A 19652-nucleotide genomic window follows, 5' to 3' on the forward strand; every position below is an offset into this window, starting at 1 on the left:
AGAGCATTCACTGATTACGGTTGCATGGTAGGTTGCATGGTACGCTGGATGAGATCGGACTTTCCTGAGTCTCTTTCTGCTGACTATTGAATAGCACTTGAATAAATATCTTAATGCATGTAACCTTCCCCGCTTCCTTCCTTTTTAAAAAACTAGTTTCTTAGGATAAACTCCCAGGACTGGGATTACTGGGTCAAAGGGTATGAGTGTTTTTATGGCTCTCGAAACAACAGGCTGACAGGTTGTTTCCTGAGAGGCTGGTGTTAATTTATATTGCCACCAGCCACATGAGGGAGTTCAGGGTCCCCTACTGGGTAGCACCACTATTTTCAATCTTTGTTTATTTAATAGGTATAAAATTGTGAACTATGCAACTTTTCTATTAAGCCAGGAAGGGGAGTAGTCTCACACTGCTTTTCAAGAAGACTGATATTAAAATAGTCAAAGTATTACTTTTAGAAATATTAAAGCAAAATAAAACACATTTTCATTGGCATTGTAGCCAGAGTAACCGTGGCCGTGGCCTCATTCTAATTCAAATGCGATTCTGTTTTCTTAGTATTGCAGGAACCTAGCTATGCAGGTAGTTTAAGAGGCTTCTGGAGAACAGAAGATGGGGGACCCCATGGGCTGTCTCTTTTCTGATGGGTATTGTGGAGAAGAAAGAGAGGTTTCATTCACTCTGACTCAAGGGGACAGAACGTGTCTGTAGAAGTCACAGGGAAGTAGATGTGACTTTGTTAGAGCTGCCCAGTAATGGAAGGAATTGTCCAGCAATCGGGGGGTATGAGCTCCCCGTCCACGGGGGCATTCAAGCAGAGGCTGGGGCAGGGTTACGACAGACAGGATTCCTGTGCTGAGCCAGGGGTTGGACCTGGACCCTGAGGTTCTCCTTTCTCCGTGTCCTGCATTTCGGGGTTTGACTGACTGATTTTTTTCTGCACCTAGTTTTTCTTGGCCTTAAATAGGGCAGTGAGGCCTGGGGAACAGAGAAATTCTTGCAGGGTGGTGGAGGCAGAAACCGAGGCCTGTGGAGCGGGCACAGGATCGGGTGCAATCTGGTGCGTTTTGGGATTCTTTTAAACAGAATAAAAACGTGCGGGTGGCTCATCGCTAGAAAGGAAGGGTAGCAGGTGGGGATGAGCCGAAGACGCTAAGTTCGTGACGGGAGGTGCTCTGTGGGGAGGGAAAGAGAACGGAGCCTGTGGAAGATGAGCCGATTTTCCAGAAGGGCTGCGATTGTGAGGAGAGCCTTTAGGAGTGCGAGGGTGGCCGCCTTCCCCGAGGGCCAGCTCCTGCTGTGCTTTGTTTCATCTTTTACGTCCACGGAGCCACAGCAGGAACAGAAGCAGGGACAGGGCAGGCCCAGTGGGCCGCTGCTGGAGGCACGCCCAGCTCTGGGCTCCGACGGCAACCCTCTCCTCCTGGGCCCTTAGAAGCGATCTCACCCCCACTGCTCCATCCTTCAGCGGAGGAAATGGAGGCCCCCAGCAGGGGCACTGGACTTCTCAAGAGCAGGCGTCTGAGGGCCGTGTCTGGTCCGAGGTTTCCATGGGGTCTGAGGCGACAGGATTTGAGGAGGAGAGGGGGGCTCCTGGTTTTACGTCCCCCGTGTCTGCGGCCGGAGGGAGCATCCAAGGCGCTTTGCTCAGGGGTTTGGGGGCCGGCAAGTCTGCCTGGGTGTGTGATTGGTGACTGTGGGCTGGTCCGAGGGCACGGAGGGGGCGGGGTGGCCTGGGGACCACTGGCTGCCCCTGCCTGCTCCCCTCCCTCCCGAAGGAGCAAAGCCTGTTTCGGAACATCCCCTGCTCGCTGGAGCTGTGACGGAGGGCTCTTCCTTGCAGAGGACGGAGAGGCCGTGAGCAGTTCCTATGAGTCCTACGACGAGGATGAGAGCAGCAAGGGCAAGTCGGCGCCCTACCAGTGGCCCTCGCCCGAGGCCAGCATCGAGCTGATGCGCGACGCCCGCATCTGTGCTTTCCTGTGGCGCAAGAAGTGGCTGGGCCAGTGGGCCAAGCAGCTCTGCGTGATCAAGGACACCAGGCTCCTGGTGAGTGTCCTCCTCTCCCCGGAGTGGAGGTGCGGGTGGTCCCTGATGCCAGGTGCTTAGAGCCTGTTGCATCAGGGGGTTTCTACTTCTCCGCAGCCCGAAATCCCATGCAGAGCCTCGTGTGTGTGGATGAACGTGCTTTCTCTTAAGTAGGAAGCAGGCTTTCAAAGGGGTCTGTGATGACCGCCCCCTCCCCTCCCCCCCCCGATCCCATCCCACAGATATTTTTTCCGGGGATCTTTTTGTCCCCTGGTCTGTGGACTCCTCTTCCTTACAGTCCTTTTGGGGCGGAGCCTGCTGCCCAGGCAGGGCTACCCACCCAGCCCCCAGCCCCCAGCCCCCAGCCCCAGCCGTGGCTCTTGCTTTCACGTGCAGCATGAGAACCACTGGTATCTTCTCAAAAGTTGGAATATTCTGAATGACTGATTATAAGATGAGACCCGTAAGGGAATCAGAAGATAGCAGTCTGACCACAGCCCCGTTTCTTGTTACTTTAAATTAAACTTTGGTTTTATGTCCCCACGTGAAGTTCCATGGAGTCATTATAAACACCGCTTCTTCACTGGTTACAACCCGCCCTGCTGTGTGCAGGTGTTTTTCAGGTAATCCTGTTAAGCAGCCCCGTAAAGAACCCCCATTGTACAAGTGAGAAACAGAGGGGTAATGCCTCTCCTCTGGTAGGGAAGAGAGTCGCCTCCTTTCTCTGCTAACTCATCATCTCCTAATGAATCGGATGATAAACTTGGCCTTCATCCCCTTTGGACCCCTTACTGGGGCAGCCGAGCAAGGAACAGCAGCAGAGAGGCAGAGAACTGGGAAAAGTGCCTTCCACCCTGGAGAGGTGGGAGTCGCCTGCAGAGGACACATTTTAGGAGCCGGCGGCGTGGTCTGCAGTGGGATTAGAGCAGCTTGGATGAGCAGGGCCCTGGGGCATCTCTGGCAAGCGGGAGGAAGAGGCTTGAGGGAGACAGAGACAGCTGCCTGGTCACTCTGACGCCGAGGACACGCGTTGCCAGTGTTGGAGGTGACAACTCCGCACTTGCACAGGGGTGTCCGGCCTTTGGGTCTGTCGTGCAGAGCCCACCCCTCAGCGGGTCCTGCCCTGCCCAGTGGCCCCTCCTCTGAACCTGGCCAAGCAGCGTCTCGCCTCTCCCCTCTTCCAGTGTTACAAGTCCTCCAAGGACCACAGTCCTCAGCTGGACGTGAACTTGCTGGGCAGCAGTGTGGTGCACAAGGAGAAGCAAGTGCGGAAGAAGGAGCACAAGCTGAAGATCACACCGATGAGCGCCGACGTGATCGTGCTGGGCCTGCAGAGCAAGGACCAAGCTGAGCAGTGGCTCCGGGTGAGGGAGGCGCCAGGCTGCGGGGGAAGTGGGCCTGCTCCGCTCTGGGGCTCCCAGGGGCTCCTGCAGTTCTGGCTCCCCAGCCTTTTCAAAGGGATGGCCATGGTCGGGGGTGAGGTGTCTGTGATCCTTCAAGTTCGCAGGGCTTCCCGCGTCACCGGTGGTAGCGGTCCGCCTTAGGGAAATGGACTTGGGCTCTAGTTGAAATCCACTTGCCTTCTGGCCTCCAGTGAGGCATCGCCAGCCAGTTCAAAGGCTCCTTCCCGGGGGAGCTGGGGTGGACTGTGACAGGCATGTCTGGGAGCCTGGCCTGGACCAAGGCAGCATCCAGGCTGGAGTCCCAGGCAGCACGCAGACCCTCCACAGAGAGCCCCACGGCCCCCAGAGCCAGAGCCACGGAGCCAGAGAGCCATCTGGCAAATGTGGGTTTTTACCCCCGCAGTGAACAGCCACCCCCTGCCCAGGATGGGGTGAGAGGAGCTGAGGGCTGGCTGCCCTCGCCCTGTTTGGGCTTTGCTGCCAACCCTGCCCCCTGCCCCACCGCCCCGCTTCCCTGGCACACCACCAAACACCTGGGGGCCTGCAGGAGACAGGGCCTCAGGAACACGCCCCCTCCCCGGCTGGGTCCCGAGGCCACACGTGGCTAGGAGGGCTCCAGCTTTGGTCTGGCCGTGGCTGCAGGCCTGAAGGGTCTTCCTCTTCCTTCAGGTCATCCAGGAGGTGAGTGGCCTGCCTTCTGAAGGAGCTTGTGAGGGAAGCCAGTACACCCCAGATGCCCAGCGCCTGAGTTGTCCGAAAGTAAGCCTCTACCCTGCCTGAAAGAGAGTTCCATTCCATTTTTGTCTCCATAAAATTCAGGGTGTTAAGATGGGGAGCTTTGCTCTTGCACTTCAGCCCAGTTGATAAGAAACATACAGTGCTTGGCTAAGCGCAGTAGCTTCAGCTTGGCAGGGAAACTGATGAGAATAATAGAAGCCTACAATGTTTTCTTGCTTGGGGGAAGGTTTATTGGGACAAAAGTCGCTTTGCCTCCGTTCTTGGGCAGGGAGATTTATTTTTTGAGGCTCTTCCTTCCCACTTAGTCCCCAGTAGAATTTCAGGGGCAACCAAAGGGCCCTACTGCTGATTTGCATGGAGCTGTGGGACCCCTGCTTTAGGGTCAAAGTTGAGAACGTTGGGCTGGGTGCTGGCTGAGGGGAGGGCTGTCACTGCGGGGTCACATTCCATGTCTCCAGGTGGGTGCCCGGAACGCTGCTGTGCACAGAGGGTCCCTGTGGCTCATCTTGGGGTCCCCACCCCCAGCGGGGAGGAAGGCAGAGGGTGGGCAGAGGCCTTGAGCAGGGAGGAGGCCCTCTGCTCTTGAGGAAGGCACGGGTCACCCCCAAGGAGGAAAACCCACAGCCTTCTAGAGTGATGGAGAGGGGCTGATGTTTTCGTTCTTATTCATTCCTTGGTCATTGACACGAAAACCAAAGTCAGAGTAAACTTGGAGATTCCTTCACATTGGGGTGAGAAACAAGACCTCTCCCTAAAGACCCAGCACCCAGATTCCCTGGCCAGGTACCGCAGTCCTTGGTCCTCAGCGAAGGCCTGGTTGGTTGGGAGTCGCTGGGCTTGTTTTCCAGGGGTTCTGGAGTCAGTGGTTCTAGAAGGGAGCCTGATTGGAATCTTCTGAGTGTCTACTCTAGGGACTGTCTCTAGTCCCCCAACAGCCCTGAGAATGCAGACAGGGCTGTTATCCCTATTTTATACACATACAGGGTGGGGCTCAGAGAGGCCCTGCCGCACTGGAGAATGCTCCAGGTGGGATTCAAATCGTGGTCTGACCCTGTGAAGACAAGCCAGCCCTTCTCCAAGGCCTGCTGCGTTGGTAGTACAGTCAACTCTCAAAAGACGTCCTGGTATGGCTGGGTCCCAGCTTCAGTTGCGATGCTGACTCTCGTGCACCCTGGGGCTGGCTACCTGCCCTGCCCACTGGCCACGGAGCCACTGTCACACCAAGTGGAGGAGTCATCTTGAGAACTCATGATCAAGGATATGCGGTGGCCTGAAGAAGGGACCGACGCTCTGGGATGGGGTGGGGAACCTCACAAGGGAAGGCAAAGGCAGGTCCTTCAGGGAGCCCCAGGGAAGCCTGGCCATGTCCCACCAGTGACTTGGACTCCAAGGTGACCCCTAGCCTACACCCAAGAGTCATCTATTATTTTCCCTTAAATTGTGGTCTCCCAGGTAACCATTCCCAGACAAGATCACCCACTTGTCTCTCTCTCTTCTACAGCCAGATATAACTGAGAAGTACCTGTCAGCCTCGGAGTATGGAAGCTCCATAGATGGCCATCCTGAGGTCCCAGAGACCAAAGACGGTACAAACGCTCTGGCTCTCGGCCTAGGGTTGGGAGGGGTGGTATCCCGGGCTGTGAGGCTCGGCTGTCTGGCTCAACCCTACAGAGTTCTAACGACTCATTCCAGCATGCCTCCAGTTTCTAAACTGCTCAGAAGTATACAGCTGATAGATCCCGGAAAAAAGGAGAGAGGACCAAACTGAAGTTACGTTTCATGAATTGCTGGGGGTAGAATATTCTTTCATCTCTTGTTTGCTAACCCTAGTTCAGATCTCTCTGAGCCAATTCAGTCTGTAAAGATTCTCCAGAGCTGACATGTTCTGTAAGAGAGGTTGGTGTGCCTCTAGAGACACCTGACTGGCCTGTGGATCCGAGTTTGGGGCACAGACCTGTGTGCGCGCGTGTGTGTGCGCGTGCGCACACAGGGAGGGGCAGACAGGACAGGGACAGGTCTGCTCATTTTTCCGTCTCCCATGAGGGCACATCGGTAGGCTGTGTGCAAGGCTGAAGGTTTTTTTTCTCATCTTGACAGTCAAGAAGAAATGTTCTGCTGGCCTCAAACTGAGCAACCTAATGAACCTGGGCAGGAAGAAATCTACCTCGCTGGAGCCTCCGGAAAGGTCCCTCGAGACATCCAGTAAGATTCAACAGCTGCCTCCTGGGCCAGAGGGCGGGCTCCCCCACTGGGCCGCAGCCTGTCTCCAGGAAGGCAGCTCAGATGGCCAGGGCAGGGATTTGGGGTTTTGATGTAGCACCTCTTGAGCAAGTGAGCCCATGGTACCCGGTTTCCGCTGATCTTCGCCGCAGGTATCTCTTTATGCCTCACCAGCCAGACCCTCTTGCTGCAGTGTGCGTAAGTGAAGGGTAATTGATGGCCGTCCTCCTAACAGTCTTTAAAGTTATATGTTCATTTGATCGATGTGTATGGAGCACGGTAGGCAGGGTGTTAGGGAAAGGGGCCCAAGCAGGTGGAGGACACAGTCCTGAGAGCTTACAGCTCAACAGAGATGATGGCCTTATACCCATAACCACACACTGTGCCATCTTAGTAGCTACAAGGACTCAGGAACAGAAAGAACTTTTTTTTTTTTTTTTTTTTTTTTTGCGGTACGCGGGCCTCTCACCGTTGTGGCCTCTCCCGTTGCGGAGCACAGGCTCCGGACGCGCAGGCCCAGCGGCCATGGCTCACGGGCCCAGCCACTCCACGGCATGTGGGATCCTCCCAGACCGGGGCACCAACCCGTTTCCCCTGCACTGGCAGGCGGACTCTCAACCACTGCACCACCAGGGAAGCCCAGAAGGAACCTTTCTTACTCTGTAGACAGAGATGGATGGCTTTCTGGGCCTGAGCCGCCAAGGCCGGGCGGGAGCTAAACGGGCTGGGATGGCCCCCGCGGGCAGGAGCAAAGACTCTGAGGGGGCACTGGTAAGACCCGTTAAGGGGATGACAAAAGCCCGTGTCACTGGTACAGAGGGAATGTGTGAGTGCTGGGAGGCCCTCCAGGTCATCTCTGCTGCCCTTACTCGGCCTTGAGGAAACTGATGACAGGAGAGAGAGACAGGGAGAGAGACCTTTCCCAGAAAACATCCTGGCTTCCAACTCAAAGCTCATTGCTATACTTACCCCCCGGAGCCTGAGGGCCACTACTGTCCATCTTTGGGCCTTTTCCTCCTCCTCATGGAACCCGTGTACCAGCCCTGGGCTCTTTTCCTGAGTCCCAGTTCAGCTCTGCGTTTTGTGGCTGGCAGGGTGGGCTGGAGGAACAGGAAGGCAGCAGCAGACAGGGCCCTACCTTTGGAGCCTCCTGGTTCTCTGGCCAGCGTGCCAGGTTAATGGCCCAGCTCTGCCAGCCCCTGTGGCCTCACAGGGCACAGTGTTGGGCCTGGGAGCCTGGTCCCAGTGAGTCACTTTGGGAGATGTGGCTGGGTTCTTGCTGGCAGTTACTCAGCAGGGAAGCATGCTCCTGTCCCCTGTGGCTGGGGAAGGGCCGGAGGGAACACAGATACTCTCCTTCCCAGGACTCGGTATCCAAGCTCCCCGCCTCTCTTTGGTCCAGAGAATTGTGATGGGCGAGTGGGGCGCCTGCCTGAACGAGCCAGAGTTCCTGGGCCCTGGGCTCACATTCTTCCACTTTGCTCCTGTGATGTGATGGTCTCGTGGCCCTGAGAAATTCACCCCCACTGCGGGTCCAGCACTGGACTGCGTGCGAAGGTGGCCGTGCACTTTGACCCTGTTGCATGGGCCCAGTTCTTCCCGGCTACGGTTCAGAGCAGCTGCTGGCCCCTTAGGATGGAGAAGGCACCCGCTTTGTAAGCCAGTGCCTGTGGGAAGGTGAAGCAGCACAGAGATGTCAACCCACGGTGTGTGGGGCAGGCAGAGGGGCCTGAAGACTGGATGTTTACGGATCTTTCCAGCCCCAGGGACAAGGCTGTGCTTGGCACACGGTGTCAGCTCCGTACATATTCATCTAAGTTGGGGAGGAAGTTGAACCCAACACATGCAACCATTTAAAAACAAGGAAGGCCTACACGATGGGTGCACCCCAGCACTGGCAGCCCCTGTGTGCCGGTGGAGAAAGAAGGGCTCCCTGGTGGAGAGGCCAAGGGGCACAGACCCAGGCGCTGGAGACGAACGTGGCAAGTTTCTGCCCTTGACAAGCTCTGTGTCCCATTGGGAGGCTGACATGGATGGGGAGAATGTCGCTGTTCCAGGACTCAAGTGTTCTGAAGGCCGACTGAGCAGGGAGGGCAGGACCCAGGAGGGCCAGCCATCTCTAGGAGGACGTGGAGGAGCTGGCCGAGGGGGGAGAGGCCTTTGCAGGCTGAGACCCAGCGACCGGGGATGGCAAGGTGTCAGGGGAGCTGAGGGAACTAAGGCTGTGGAGGTGACGGGGTCGCACCTGCGGCCAGGACACCCTGGCTGGGGCGAGCTTCCTGCAGGTGGCCCGGGCCGGCAGGGGCGGGGGAAGGGAGACAAGGAGGCCGGGGTGGGGGTGCCAGCCTCGGTCCTGCACACACACACGCAGACACACACACACGCATGCAGACACACACGCTCTCTCCCTGGTCCAGGCAGGGCACTTTCCTCTGGACTCACTTCCCTCTGGACAGGCCTTTCTCAAAACCCAGTAGCACGGTGCTGCCCACCTTCAAAGGATTTAGCAGCGAACACAAAGGAGAATTCACAGCCTCTACGAGGCAGGAAAGTCTCTTGGGCAAAGCATGGCAAGCCTTGGAGCTGAGATCTGGAGGAGCCTCTCCAGGGGTCTGGAGGCAAGGGCGGCCCTCAGCCACCCACCCGCCCTGAAGCCGCGTCCCACCCCGCAGGTTACCTGAACGTGCTGGTGAACAGCCAGTGGAAGTCGCGCTGGTGCTCCGTCAGGGACAGTCACCTGTACTTCTACCAGGACCGGAACCGCAGCAAGGCGGCCCAGCAGCCCCTCAGCCTGGTGGGCTGTGAGGTGGTGCCGGACCCGAGTCCCGACCACCTCTACTCCTTCCGCATCCTCCACGATGGCGAAGAGCTGGCCAAGCTCGAGGTACCGCTGGCCTCTGGCTGGGTGGGAGTGGGGAGGCACGGCCGGGGCAGAGGTCGCGGTCACGGCTGTTTGCCGCAGGTCCTGAGGACCGCAGTCTTACAATGAGAGAGTCAACTTAGCCACCCTTTATTTTTACTTCCTTTGCCTGAGATTGTTTGCATTTTTTAAAAATTTCCATTCCCTTTCTGACCTCAGGGTGGTTGTGTTATAGGAACGGGACAATGAGCTATTTCCTGCACTTAGGGCAGGAGGAGTATTTATAACTCTCTGAGCTACTGGAAAAACTTTCTGGGGACTCAAAGCGGGTTTGTGATTTCGTTTGTGTATCACCAGATGGGGGCCAGTACGTAAAAATGCTGACTGTTAGGGCTTATCTGGGGGGGAATAATACGGTTTGTGACACAATTACATTATTCCCACTCCCCATCCTCTGTTCGATGTTATATTTACAAAAATAAGAGGTGGCCTAATGCCTTGCAATGAGCCGGGCAGGCCTGAGCCAGAGGGCTTTACAAGCACTTAAGCACACACCCCAGTTCATGTTCATCTAGTCCTGTATCCAGGGATCTTCATCCAGATTTTGCTCCAATACTGCCCTCTGGTGGCTAAAAGAGCCACATCCCAATTGCTTCCCAGGGACAAGCTTGTATTCATTCCTGCATCCATCCATCCTGTTGATAGATACCTATTCAGCAGTGATAGGGTGGACCAGACAGACTCCCTGTCGTGGAACTTACATGCTAGTACGAGAGTGGGATATTATTCAGTGGTTGCCCAACTGATTACTTAGTAATCACTCAGCAGTGGGGCAGGCGCTATGGATAGGTAGGAAAGTTTGCGTGCTGGGCGGATGGGGGCTGGTGTAGGGAGATCCTGTGGGACAAGGTGGGGAGGGAAGGGGGGGCTGATCCTAAGAGCAGTGGGAGAGCCTAAAGGGTTTCAAGGGAGGGTGGCGTGTTCAGATTTGGATTCCAAGATTCTTCCTCCAGCTGCTGGGTGGGGGACGGAGGAGAGGGGGACAGGAAGGGATAAAATGAGACCCGTTAGGAAGCTGTTACCATCGCCCAGGGCAGGGATGCTGGTAGCAGGAACTAGAAGCAGCCCGTGAAAAGCTGTATTGAGAAATCCACTTGAAAATGAGTGGGGAAAGGAAACCAGCTAAATGTCAAACTGCACTTTTAGCTGCCCCTCTGATCGCGAGAAAAGAGCAATAAGGTGGCAGAGTGGTGTTGTGTAATGCCAGCGTGGTGACTGTTTTTCCTCATGAAAGTAAACCTGTAGTATTTATAGAATTCCCAGTTCTTTCTCATTATAAAGCCCAGAAACCCTGTTGGCATTTTAATAGAAATAATACATATTTGATTAGAATGCATTGTCCCCTGGAGAAAATCAGGCACCAACTTCACTGGAATTTAGTTCACGATTTGTCAGAGGCAGCTGACCTGGTGTGACGTGTATAAGACATCTTGACTACTGAAACCATAAACAAAAATAAATTTGAATTTTGTTATTTCTTAGGGATCCAGGTAGTCTTGTATAAATGGACTAGGGTTGTAAACTGAAATGTGATCATTCATAAAATAGAGGTGTTGACCTAAAATACATACATTTTAACAGTCCTCTCCCGGTCTATTAGCCTTCCAGAAATACATGTTTATAAACATCACATGTGATACTTGGGACAAATGTCCACAGCATCATTGAGGTGGCACCAGGGTGTCACTAGTAGCAGGAAATATCATTTGGGGTCCCTGGGGGATGGGACATGCTAGTGAAAATGAAGAGCATGGCCCCAGGGCTCTCAGAGGCCTTGCCCGGGGTGGGCATCAGGGCAGGGGTGGGGCACCAGGCAGCACACTCCAGCCCTGCTCATGTCCCTCTTGGCCTCCTCCCAGGCCAAGTCTTCCGAGGAAATGGGCCACTGGCTAGGCCTCCTGCTCTCTGAGTCGGGCTCCAAGACAGACCCAGAAGAATTCACTTATGACTATGTGGATGCCGATAGGGTTTCCTGTATCGTAAGCGCCGCCAAAACCTCTCTGCTGTGAGTATTAAGGGGCCTCCTGCTTTGCACCCTCCCACTCCCAGCAGCCATGCTTCTAGACCGAGGCCCAGGCTGGCCTCTGGTGGTCAGTCGAGCAGGGTGGCAGCTGGGAACTCAGGGTGGGCCCTGTTCTACCCAGCAGCAGGCAGGCCAGGGCCAGGGAGCAGCCCTGCAGGAGGCCCAGCAAAGAGCTGAGCCAGGCCTCTGGCCCGGGGGCAGCCACAGCATCCCTGGTTCTCATGAGACGCCCTCCAGCTCTTGAAGGCAGAGTTGGCGCCTTTCCTGGCCTTCTGCTTTCCTTACTGTGAAGGCAGCACTTCCCCATGGCTCCATCGCTGGGTCCCAGCACACCCTGGAATAAGCAGGGCAGGGGTGGTACTTCTGCTTCCGAGATGAGCAAACTGGGACTCGGGGAGAAGTGGTCCTGGGTCGGGGGGTAGAAGTAGCATGGGTGGAAGCCGGCTGAGCCAAAATGGGGAAGGCATCTGGTCTGTGCTGGCCAAGTGTATTGTGAAGATGAAGCGAGAAAGGATTCTGTCGTTGTTGGAAGGAGATCCTGAAAAGGAGAAATCAGGGCGAGAAGATGGCAAAAGGATCCCAAGAGGATGGGTATGGGGTGAGGGAAGTTCGTTTTTCGGGAAGAGAAATTCACAACCAGGAGTTCTAGTAAGAAGGCCCTGGGGAGAGAGGGAGGGGATACCCCTAAATAATCTGTTTTAAAATGAGGTCAGAGCTAGTCCCCAGGCCTCCTGCACAGCCCACAGATTTCTCTGCACCTCTCATTGTTATGACTCCTTTGAGACTGGTGGCTTTTAGCACCCTGTCCTGAATCCTCTTTCGCCATGTCTTCCAGACTGATGCAGAGAAAGTTCTCGGAGCCGAACACTTACATTGACGGCCTGCCCAGCCAGCATCACCAGGAGCTGCTGTATGATGACGTGGAGGTGTCGGAGCTGACGGCTGTGGTAAGGGCGCCGGCTGGGCTGCAGCCTGGGGCTGCCCATCCTCTTCCTGCCAAGCCTCAATGCCAGAGATCGTTAGATGGTCCCTAAGAGGAATGGACTCCAGGTCACCCTCAGGGCCATCAGTGCAGAAACCGAGGCGCAACGAGGTCATATTTTGTATAGTGGGGCGGTGCCGTCTGCCTGGCTTGGGGACTTGTCTAGATAAAACAGCTGGTTAACCACCCTGGTCAGTGCCAGGGGTGCGGGGTGTGGCGGTGGGATGGGGAGCAGCAACACCATTAGCCTTTTTAAAAAACTGACGTAGAGCTGATTTGCAATATTATATTAGTTTCAGGCTTACAGCACAGTGAGTCAGTATTTTTGTAGATTATATTCCACTGAAAGTTATTACAGGGGCTTCCCTGGTGGCGCAGTGGTTGAGGGTCCGCCTGCCGATGCAGGGGACGCGGGTTTGTGCCCCGGTCCGGGAAGATCCCACATGCCGCGGAGCGGCTGGGCCCGTGAACCATGGCCGTTGAGCCTGCGCGTCCGGAGCCTGTGCTCCGCAACGGGAGAGGCCACAACAAGGAGCGGCCCGCGTACCGCAAAAAAACAAAAAAAAAAGTTATTACAAAATAATGGCTGTAATTCCCTGTGCTGTACAATATACCCTTGTTGCTTATCAACATAGCAGTTTGTATCTCTTAATCCCATACCCCTATCTTGCCCTTCCCACCTACCCTCTCCCCACTGGTAACCACTAGTTTGTTCTCTGTATCTGTGAATCTGTTTGTTTTGCTATATTCATTTGTTTGTATTATTTTTTAGATTCCACATATAAGTGGTATCATACAGTATTTATCTTTCTGTCTGACTTATTCACTAAGCGTAATATTCTCTAGGTTCATCCATGTTGCTGCAAATGGCAGAATTCCATCCTTTTTTATGGTTAATATTCTGTGTGTGTGTGTGTGTATATACACACAAGCACATATATAATACGTACATCCATCTTCTTTATCCATTCATCTGTTGGACACTAGGGTTGCTTCCATATCTTGGCTACTGTAAATAGTGCTGCTATGAACACTGAGGTGTGTATAGCTTTCCAAATTAGTGCTTTTGCTTTTTCTGGATATATACCAAGGAGTGGAATTGCTGGATCAGATGGTAGTTCTATTTTACTGTTTTGAGGAACCTCCATACTGTTTTCCATAGTGGCCGCACCAGTTTACATTCCCACCAACAGTGCACAAGGCTTCCCTTTTCTCCACATCCTCGCCAACATTTGTTATTTATAGGCTTTTGAAGATAGCCATTCTGACAGGTGTGAGGTGGTATCTTGTGGTGGTTTTGATTCGCATTTCTCTAATAATTAGTGATATTGAGCATCTTTTCACACGCCTATGAGCCATCTGTATGTCTTCTTTGGAAAAATGTCTGTTCAGGACTTCTGCCCGTTTTTTGATTTTTTTCTTTTTATATTGAGTTGTATGAGCTATTTATATATTTTGGATGTTAACCCCTTGTCGGTCATATCATATGCAAATATTTTCTCCCATTCCATAGGCTGTCTTTTCATTTCATCGGTGGTTTCCTTTGCTGTGCAAGAGCTTTTAAGTTTAATTAGATCTCATTTGTTTATTTTTCCTTTTATTTCTTTTGCCTTAGGAGACAGATCCAAAAAGATCTTGCTATGATTTATGTCAAAGAGTGTTCTGCCTGTGTTGTCTTCTAGGAGTTTTATAGTTTCAGGTCTTACACTGAGGTCTTTAATCCATTTTGAGATTATTTTTGAGGAAATGTTCTATCTCATTCTTTTACATGTAGCTGTCCAGACACCATTAGCCTTTGAGGCTCACAGCTGAGGTGGAATAATCCCCCTGACAGCAGGTTTCCTTTACTGCGCATGGGCCTCTGTGCTCAGGGCTTCTGTGGGTTATCTCATTTAATCCCAGCCACCTGATAGGGAGGTACTACTAGTCTCTTCTCTCCAGATGAGGAAGTGAGGTCGGGAAGATGAAGTACTGTCTCCTGGTCCCCCAGCTCTTGAATGGCAGACCCAGGCCTTCTAACTCCAGCTCAGCAGGAGGCTCCCTGGGAAGGAGGCCCTGCGAACTCCGGCACAAGGGAGGGGACAGGAGGCCTGCGGCAGGGCCCCCTCCAGAGCCCAGGGAGCCGAGGCAGTGGAGAAAGCCCCCCCGTCTCTTCCCTATGCAGGGGGAGGCCCCTGAGGAAGCTGCTCCTGCGACAGATGCTCCAAGTGAGCCTGACCCCGACCGTGTATACCTGGACCTCACGCCCGTCAAGTCCTTCCTGCACGGCTCCGGTGGTGCACAGGCCCAGGCCTCCTCGCCCACGCTGCCCCAGCCGGACCCTCCGGCCGAGGCCCTCCCTGCAGACCTGAACCCCACCCCCGATGAGCCCCTCGTGAAGTCTCCAGAGAACCCTGAGTTGCAGGTACAGGGGGTCTCCCAGCAGGTGAGCTGGCCTCACCTTCTGGGGTGCCTCAAACAGCTGGGTCCTGTTTGCTTTCTCCCAAAGCAGATGCAGCAGGAGAGTCAGGAACCTGAGGAGCCTTCCCTGGGAATCACGGCAGTCAAAATCCAGACTGAACATCAGAAGATCTCCTTCCCACCGAGCTGCCCTGACACTGTGCCCGTCGCCCCAGCCGGGGCCAGCCCACCTGTGAAAGACAGGTTGAAGGCAACCAATGCAGGTGCCTGTGCTAGATAACAGTTGAAGGTTTTGGAAAGGGCTTGGAGAAGTTAGCCCAATTCCCTCCCTTTCAGATGAGGAAACAGAGGCTCAGAGAGGTGAAGGCCTTGCCCAACGTCACGCAGCAAAGAAAGGGTGGGCCCCATTTCCTTTTCTATCCGTGCTAGGCCGGCCTGGCATCCAGCTCTAATCTACTGCCAAAGCCCTGGGTTCCGTCTGAGCCTGTAGAGTGGGGTGGGACAGCCCTCAGGGGCCAGCCTGGCTGACCCGGGGGTTCCCCTCTCTGGGTCTGTAGAGATCAAACTTGGCAAGAACAGGACAGAAGCCGAGGTGAAGCGGTACACAGAGGAGAAGGAGAGGCTTGAGAAGAAGAAGGAAGAAATCCGGGGGCACCTGGCTCAGCTCCGGAGGGAGAAACGGGAGTTGAAGGAGACCCTGTTGAAGTGTACAGGTAAGGGGGCCCCCCAGCAGAGAGGGCCCGCGGAGGGGCCTGGGCTTCCCGGGGGAAGAATCCGGACCTATGCACCTGGGCTGCAGCCCCGTCAGCCTTTGGCACAGGTGGATGCTCCCTGCAAAGTCCTCCCCCTCCAGCCTGTCTGAAGGGTTGCTGTCCTGTTACCAGGACGTAGTTGGAAAAGCTGGTTAAAGGAGGAAATTCTCTAAAAATTGTGTTTAGACCTGAAATGTTTGATTCTCACTCAAAACAAACGAATATTTTTTGGCCCATCTTCTAATGCAGTGCCAAGGTCTTTTCCTGCCATCTGGGCTGGCTGATGGGAGCCCCGGGTCATGGTTTCCACATTAACCACATCTCTCATGCCTCATCTGGTCATTTCTTTACAAGCACCTTAAGTTTGTGTTCATTTTTAAAGAAATCTGAATCCTTGGAGATTATTTTCCAAGTCATCCTCATGTGATTCTTCAGCCGTTTCCTAGCACCTTGTCTCTCCCAAGACCTTTCAGCAGCATTTGACTTCGTTTTCAGAGAGTAACTCTGGGCTCATTTAATATTTAAACTGCAGACTCACACTAACAAACAGGTTTGGGCTCTCTGGGAAGCTTATAACATGCTTGGTGGTGGAAGGTCATGGGGGCACAAAGTGACCCGCTGGTTTGTTTTTGTTTTTTTTTAAATATTACATCTCCATTGAGAGAGAATTCACAGACCATGCGATAACCCATTTACAGGTGGTTTTCAGTGTGTTCACAGAGTTGTGCAGCCATCACCACAGTCCATTTCAGAGCACTCTCATCACTCCTCATTAGCAGGCGCTCATGCTCAGGATTCTATATTGAACACATGTGGTACCATCCTTTCCTCTAGCAGCGAGCTCCTAGGATTGACTCTTCATAAGTCGTCATTTCTTGGTGCTATAGGACCAACCTGAGAACTCCAGGGTGAAGAGGGAAGCATAAAACAGGGCTGAGAAGGTGCCAGGGCTGAGGACCACTGCTCCACTAGGCCCAGGGAAGCAGCACGCGCCAGAGGATGGAGGGAACCGTGTGGGGCAGGCTGCAACGGCCCAGCCATCCTCCAAGGGTCATTAATTAAGCTTCTCTGTCCCTCGGGGGTCACTGTCACAACAGCAGGTATCCAAACAACTGGGAGTCTCTCTACCAGAAGGGACTTAGGACTCAGGTTCGGGCCCTCTTGTGAAGGCAGAGCTCTTCTTCTGGGGCCTCCCCAGCCTTTGTGGAGTGCGGACACAGGACCTGGGCTGGGCGGCCGCCCATCACCCAGGGGCCCATCCCAGCCCTGAGTGTTGGAGCCAGACCTGTGGTCCAGGGCCACTTGGGGTCCTGTTCCGGCACAGTGTGTGCAAATCCTGCCCTCCCCCTGGTGGGGCTTCTGGCTGAAGGGCTGTTTGTTCCCTGCAGCCGACTGGCTTCTCTCTGCAGACAAGGGGGCGGCGGCCAGCCTGGAGGAGAAGCTGAAGGAGATCGACGAGGAGTGCAGGGTGGAGGAGCGCAGGCGCGTGGACCTGGAGCTCAGCATCGTGGAGGTGAAGGACAGCCTGAAGAAGGCCGAGGCCGGGCCCGTGACGCTGGGCACGACTGTAGACACCACCCACCTGGAGAACGTGAGCCCCCGAGTGAGTTCGGGAGCCGCGTTCCTCTGAGCTGCTTGCAGGGCCTCCTGGACTGGGCTTGGGGACTGGGTCACCCTCCCCGCCCTGAACTCAGCCCTCCCTCTCTCCTGTCGCCACAGCCCAAAGCCGCCACCCCGACTCCTGCCCCGGACTGTACCCCAGTCAACTCCGCAACTGCACTCAAGAACAGGCCTCTGTCGGTCATGGTCACGGGCAAAGGCACCGTCCTCCAGAAAGCCAAGGTAAGCGGTCATTCCCGGCCTCCTTCAGGGCCACGGGTGGGCAGCAGAACTGTCACTATGGTGGGGGGCCCCCTTCTGATGCGGGTGGCACTTTCCTGCTTCGAGTGAGGGCTCTGCTCTCAGCAGGAAGAGGCAGGGGCTGGGGCTTTGCTGTGTCTTTGGCACTGACCAAGCAGAAAGGTGCTTGCGCTTGGTTCAGTGTCCTTACGAGTCAGCCTGAGGGCGCGTGAATCCCTGCACTGCCCGCCATGTGATTATCAGTAGAGTCCAGGGGAGAGCTGCAGTTCAGAGACAGACTGGGGCTGGACAGTTTTCCAATTAAAAAAGACCTCAGTGACTCTGAAGGACTCCTGCCATGAAAACTAAAGAAGGAGATTCAGACAGGTGACGGATTTGCCTAAAGCCATCCGGCCAGCTGGTGGCAAAGGCTCAGTAAGGCGTAAACAGGGAGCAGATGCCCATTGCTGGGTTTTTGCCTGAGGGCTAGACAAAAAGTGTTATGAATCCTTGACTCATTTATACAGTCAAGAGCATGCCTAGAGCTGCCTGTGTTTTTGGCAAACTCTGCTCTTTATTTTTATCCTGCTTATTACCTGCAGGAGATATTTTGAGGCACCTGCACCAATGACTAAGTATTAAATCCATGCAAGCACATGAGCCACTGCCACGGCAGACATCACTCACCTCCCTCCCTGCTGCTCCGTGGCCTCAGAAACCTCTGAACGCGTGCTCCGAGCAGTGGGGGACACACAGGGGTTGAACCTTACTTAATTGGCGTCTCTATTCCTAGCTTCTTCTAGGAATACGTAGGTTGGCTACAGAGGATAACTAACTTTCTTCTTTTGGGGGGACGCTGGTGTTTGAATGGTACCCTAGGAATGGGAGAAGAAAGGAGCAAGTTAGGAAACAAACTTCATCTAGAGACTCTCCTGTCAATATGGACCTTGGTGACAATCCTGCTTCGTTACAGTCTTCGTTAAAGCAGCAACTCTGTCAAAGGGTGAGTCTGTTTACAAGCAAAAGGAAGGACTGGGGTTCTATGAAGGGAAACTTCAGCTAAGAGGAGGCTCTGCCCCTTTGCAGAGCCAAAGGAAATAATACGACAACAACAACAAAAAAGACTTGTTTGGAGACCGAAGTCTATTGGTTGTAAACATTACATTGCTGTATTGAGGGGTAGTCTGTGTCTCTTCCTTGAAGTTTTCAGCAATTGCTTTATCAAGCTTTTTAAGTGAAAAGATTCTGATGTGGAGACTTTGGTGGAAGAGAAATGAAGGTAGCAGGGCCCTGTCCCACCGATCACATGGCTTTGGTGATTGGGAAGGTCTAAACTCCTGGCTGTCATCTCCTATCTGATTCTTAGCGGCGTCAGGGGTTAAACTGTCCTTGTCTTCAACTGTGTAAAACCATCTATGGTTTTTTGAGAAATGGTAACGGGGAAAACATTTGGGACCAAGCTGAGGCCCTGTTCCCAGTAAATTAAGGACTTTTTTCAGGCTAAAGCAGGCCAGAACCAATTGCTTTTAAATAAAATTTTAAGTGATGCTGTATTACATAGGAAAAAAAATGTTTCAAATCCTGTAATTTAGAACAGTGAAAAGTGTCTTTTGAGATTTAACTGACATTTTACATTACCATAGAAACAAGATTACCCTGTGTTTACAGAGTCAGTCCTGTGGTGAGGCGATTTTTAAGAGAAGAGTTATTTAGCATAATGTTCTTAGTCCCTGTTTTTTTAAGTTGTGCTCGATGTCCAGGCCCTTTCCAAGAAAAAAGGGGCGAATTTTGTTTCTGGTGGTCTCTTTCTTCCTTAAAATTGCCAGTGCTGTTCTTTGTGTTGCCCGTTCTTCTCTTCTGATGGCATTGGTTAACACAGGTTGGAACATTTCACCTATCGTCTCTCAGCCTCATTTCTGGGGGTTCTGAATCAGAGTTCTTTAACACTGGTTCCCGAGAACTAAAGGTCTTTTGAGTCTTATTGTCTTTCTAATCCCAGGGCATTTATTTCGTTTGTCATAAACACTTGGTGTCCCAAGTGGTGAGTTAGTTGTTTGGTTTTTTTTTAATAAAATGTTAATTGTATTTTGGATTTTCTTGTATTTCATGGAACGACATGGGGCAAGGCCTGGTAGACTTCTACTTCAAGGGGGGAAACATCATGGTTATTTATGCACTGAACTTCAAACTATGTGCAGTAAAAACTGGTAGAACTACAAGGTGGGATCTTAGCAGGAGACCTTAAGCTTCCTTAAATCAAGTAGCATAGGTAAGGCTGAAAGAAGATCTTAATAGTAAAATTAACACAAGGGAAACATCTTTAGAAGCTGATCATACATAAGTGAC

The 19652-nt window shown here is 53.4% G+C and overlaps 1 protein-coding gene across 5 annotated transcripts in view; it reads left to right on the top strand.

Moving 5' to 3' along the window:
* Positions 1–19385, top strand: part of AFAP1L2 (actin filament associated protein 1 like 2) — a 99887-nt gene extending 80502 nt beyond the window's left edge. The window contains exons 6-19 of one of the 5 annotated variants that reach the window (XM_081228297.1): positions 1845–2050; positions 3214–3393; positions 4102–4191; positions 5672–5756; positions 6268–6372; positions 9063–9274; positions 11170–11315; positions 12169–12280; positions 14480–14719; positions 14804–14978; positions 15273–15428; positions 16856–17070; positions 17187–17309; positions 18186–19385. In XM_081228297.1, the coding sequence (XP_081084423.1) occupies positions 1845–2050; positions 3214–3393; positions 4102–4191; positions 5672–5756; positions 6268–6372; positions 9063–9274; positions 11170–11315; positions 12169–12280; positions 14480–14719; positions 14804–14978; positions 15273–15428; positions 16856–17070; positions 17187–17309; positions 18186–18212 (2072 nt within the window). In that variant the 3' untranslated portion in view covers positions 18213–19385. Of the gene's footprint in view, positions 1–1844; positions 2051–3213; positions 3394–4101; positions 4192–5671; positions 5757–6267; positions 6373–9062; positions 9275–11169; positions 11316–12168; positions 12281–14479; positions 14979–15272; positions 15429–16855; positions 17071–17186; positions 17310–18185 lie in introns of all 5 variants that reach the window. The other 4 variants (XM_081228299.1, XM_081228298.1, XM_081228300.1 and 1 more) reach the window with 4 other exon arrangements.
* Positions 19386–19652: the final 267 nt, after the last annotated feature.

The sequence above is a fragment of the Mesoplodon bidens genome, assembly GCF_964165515.1.
Source record: "Mesoplodon bidens genome assembly, chromosome: 1".
NCBI lineage: Eukaryota > Metazoa > Chordata > Mammalia > Artiodactyla > Ziphiidae > Mesoplodon > Mesoplodon bidens.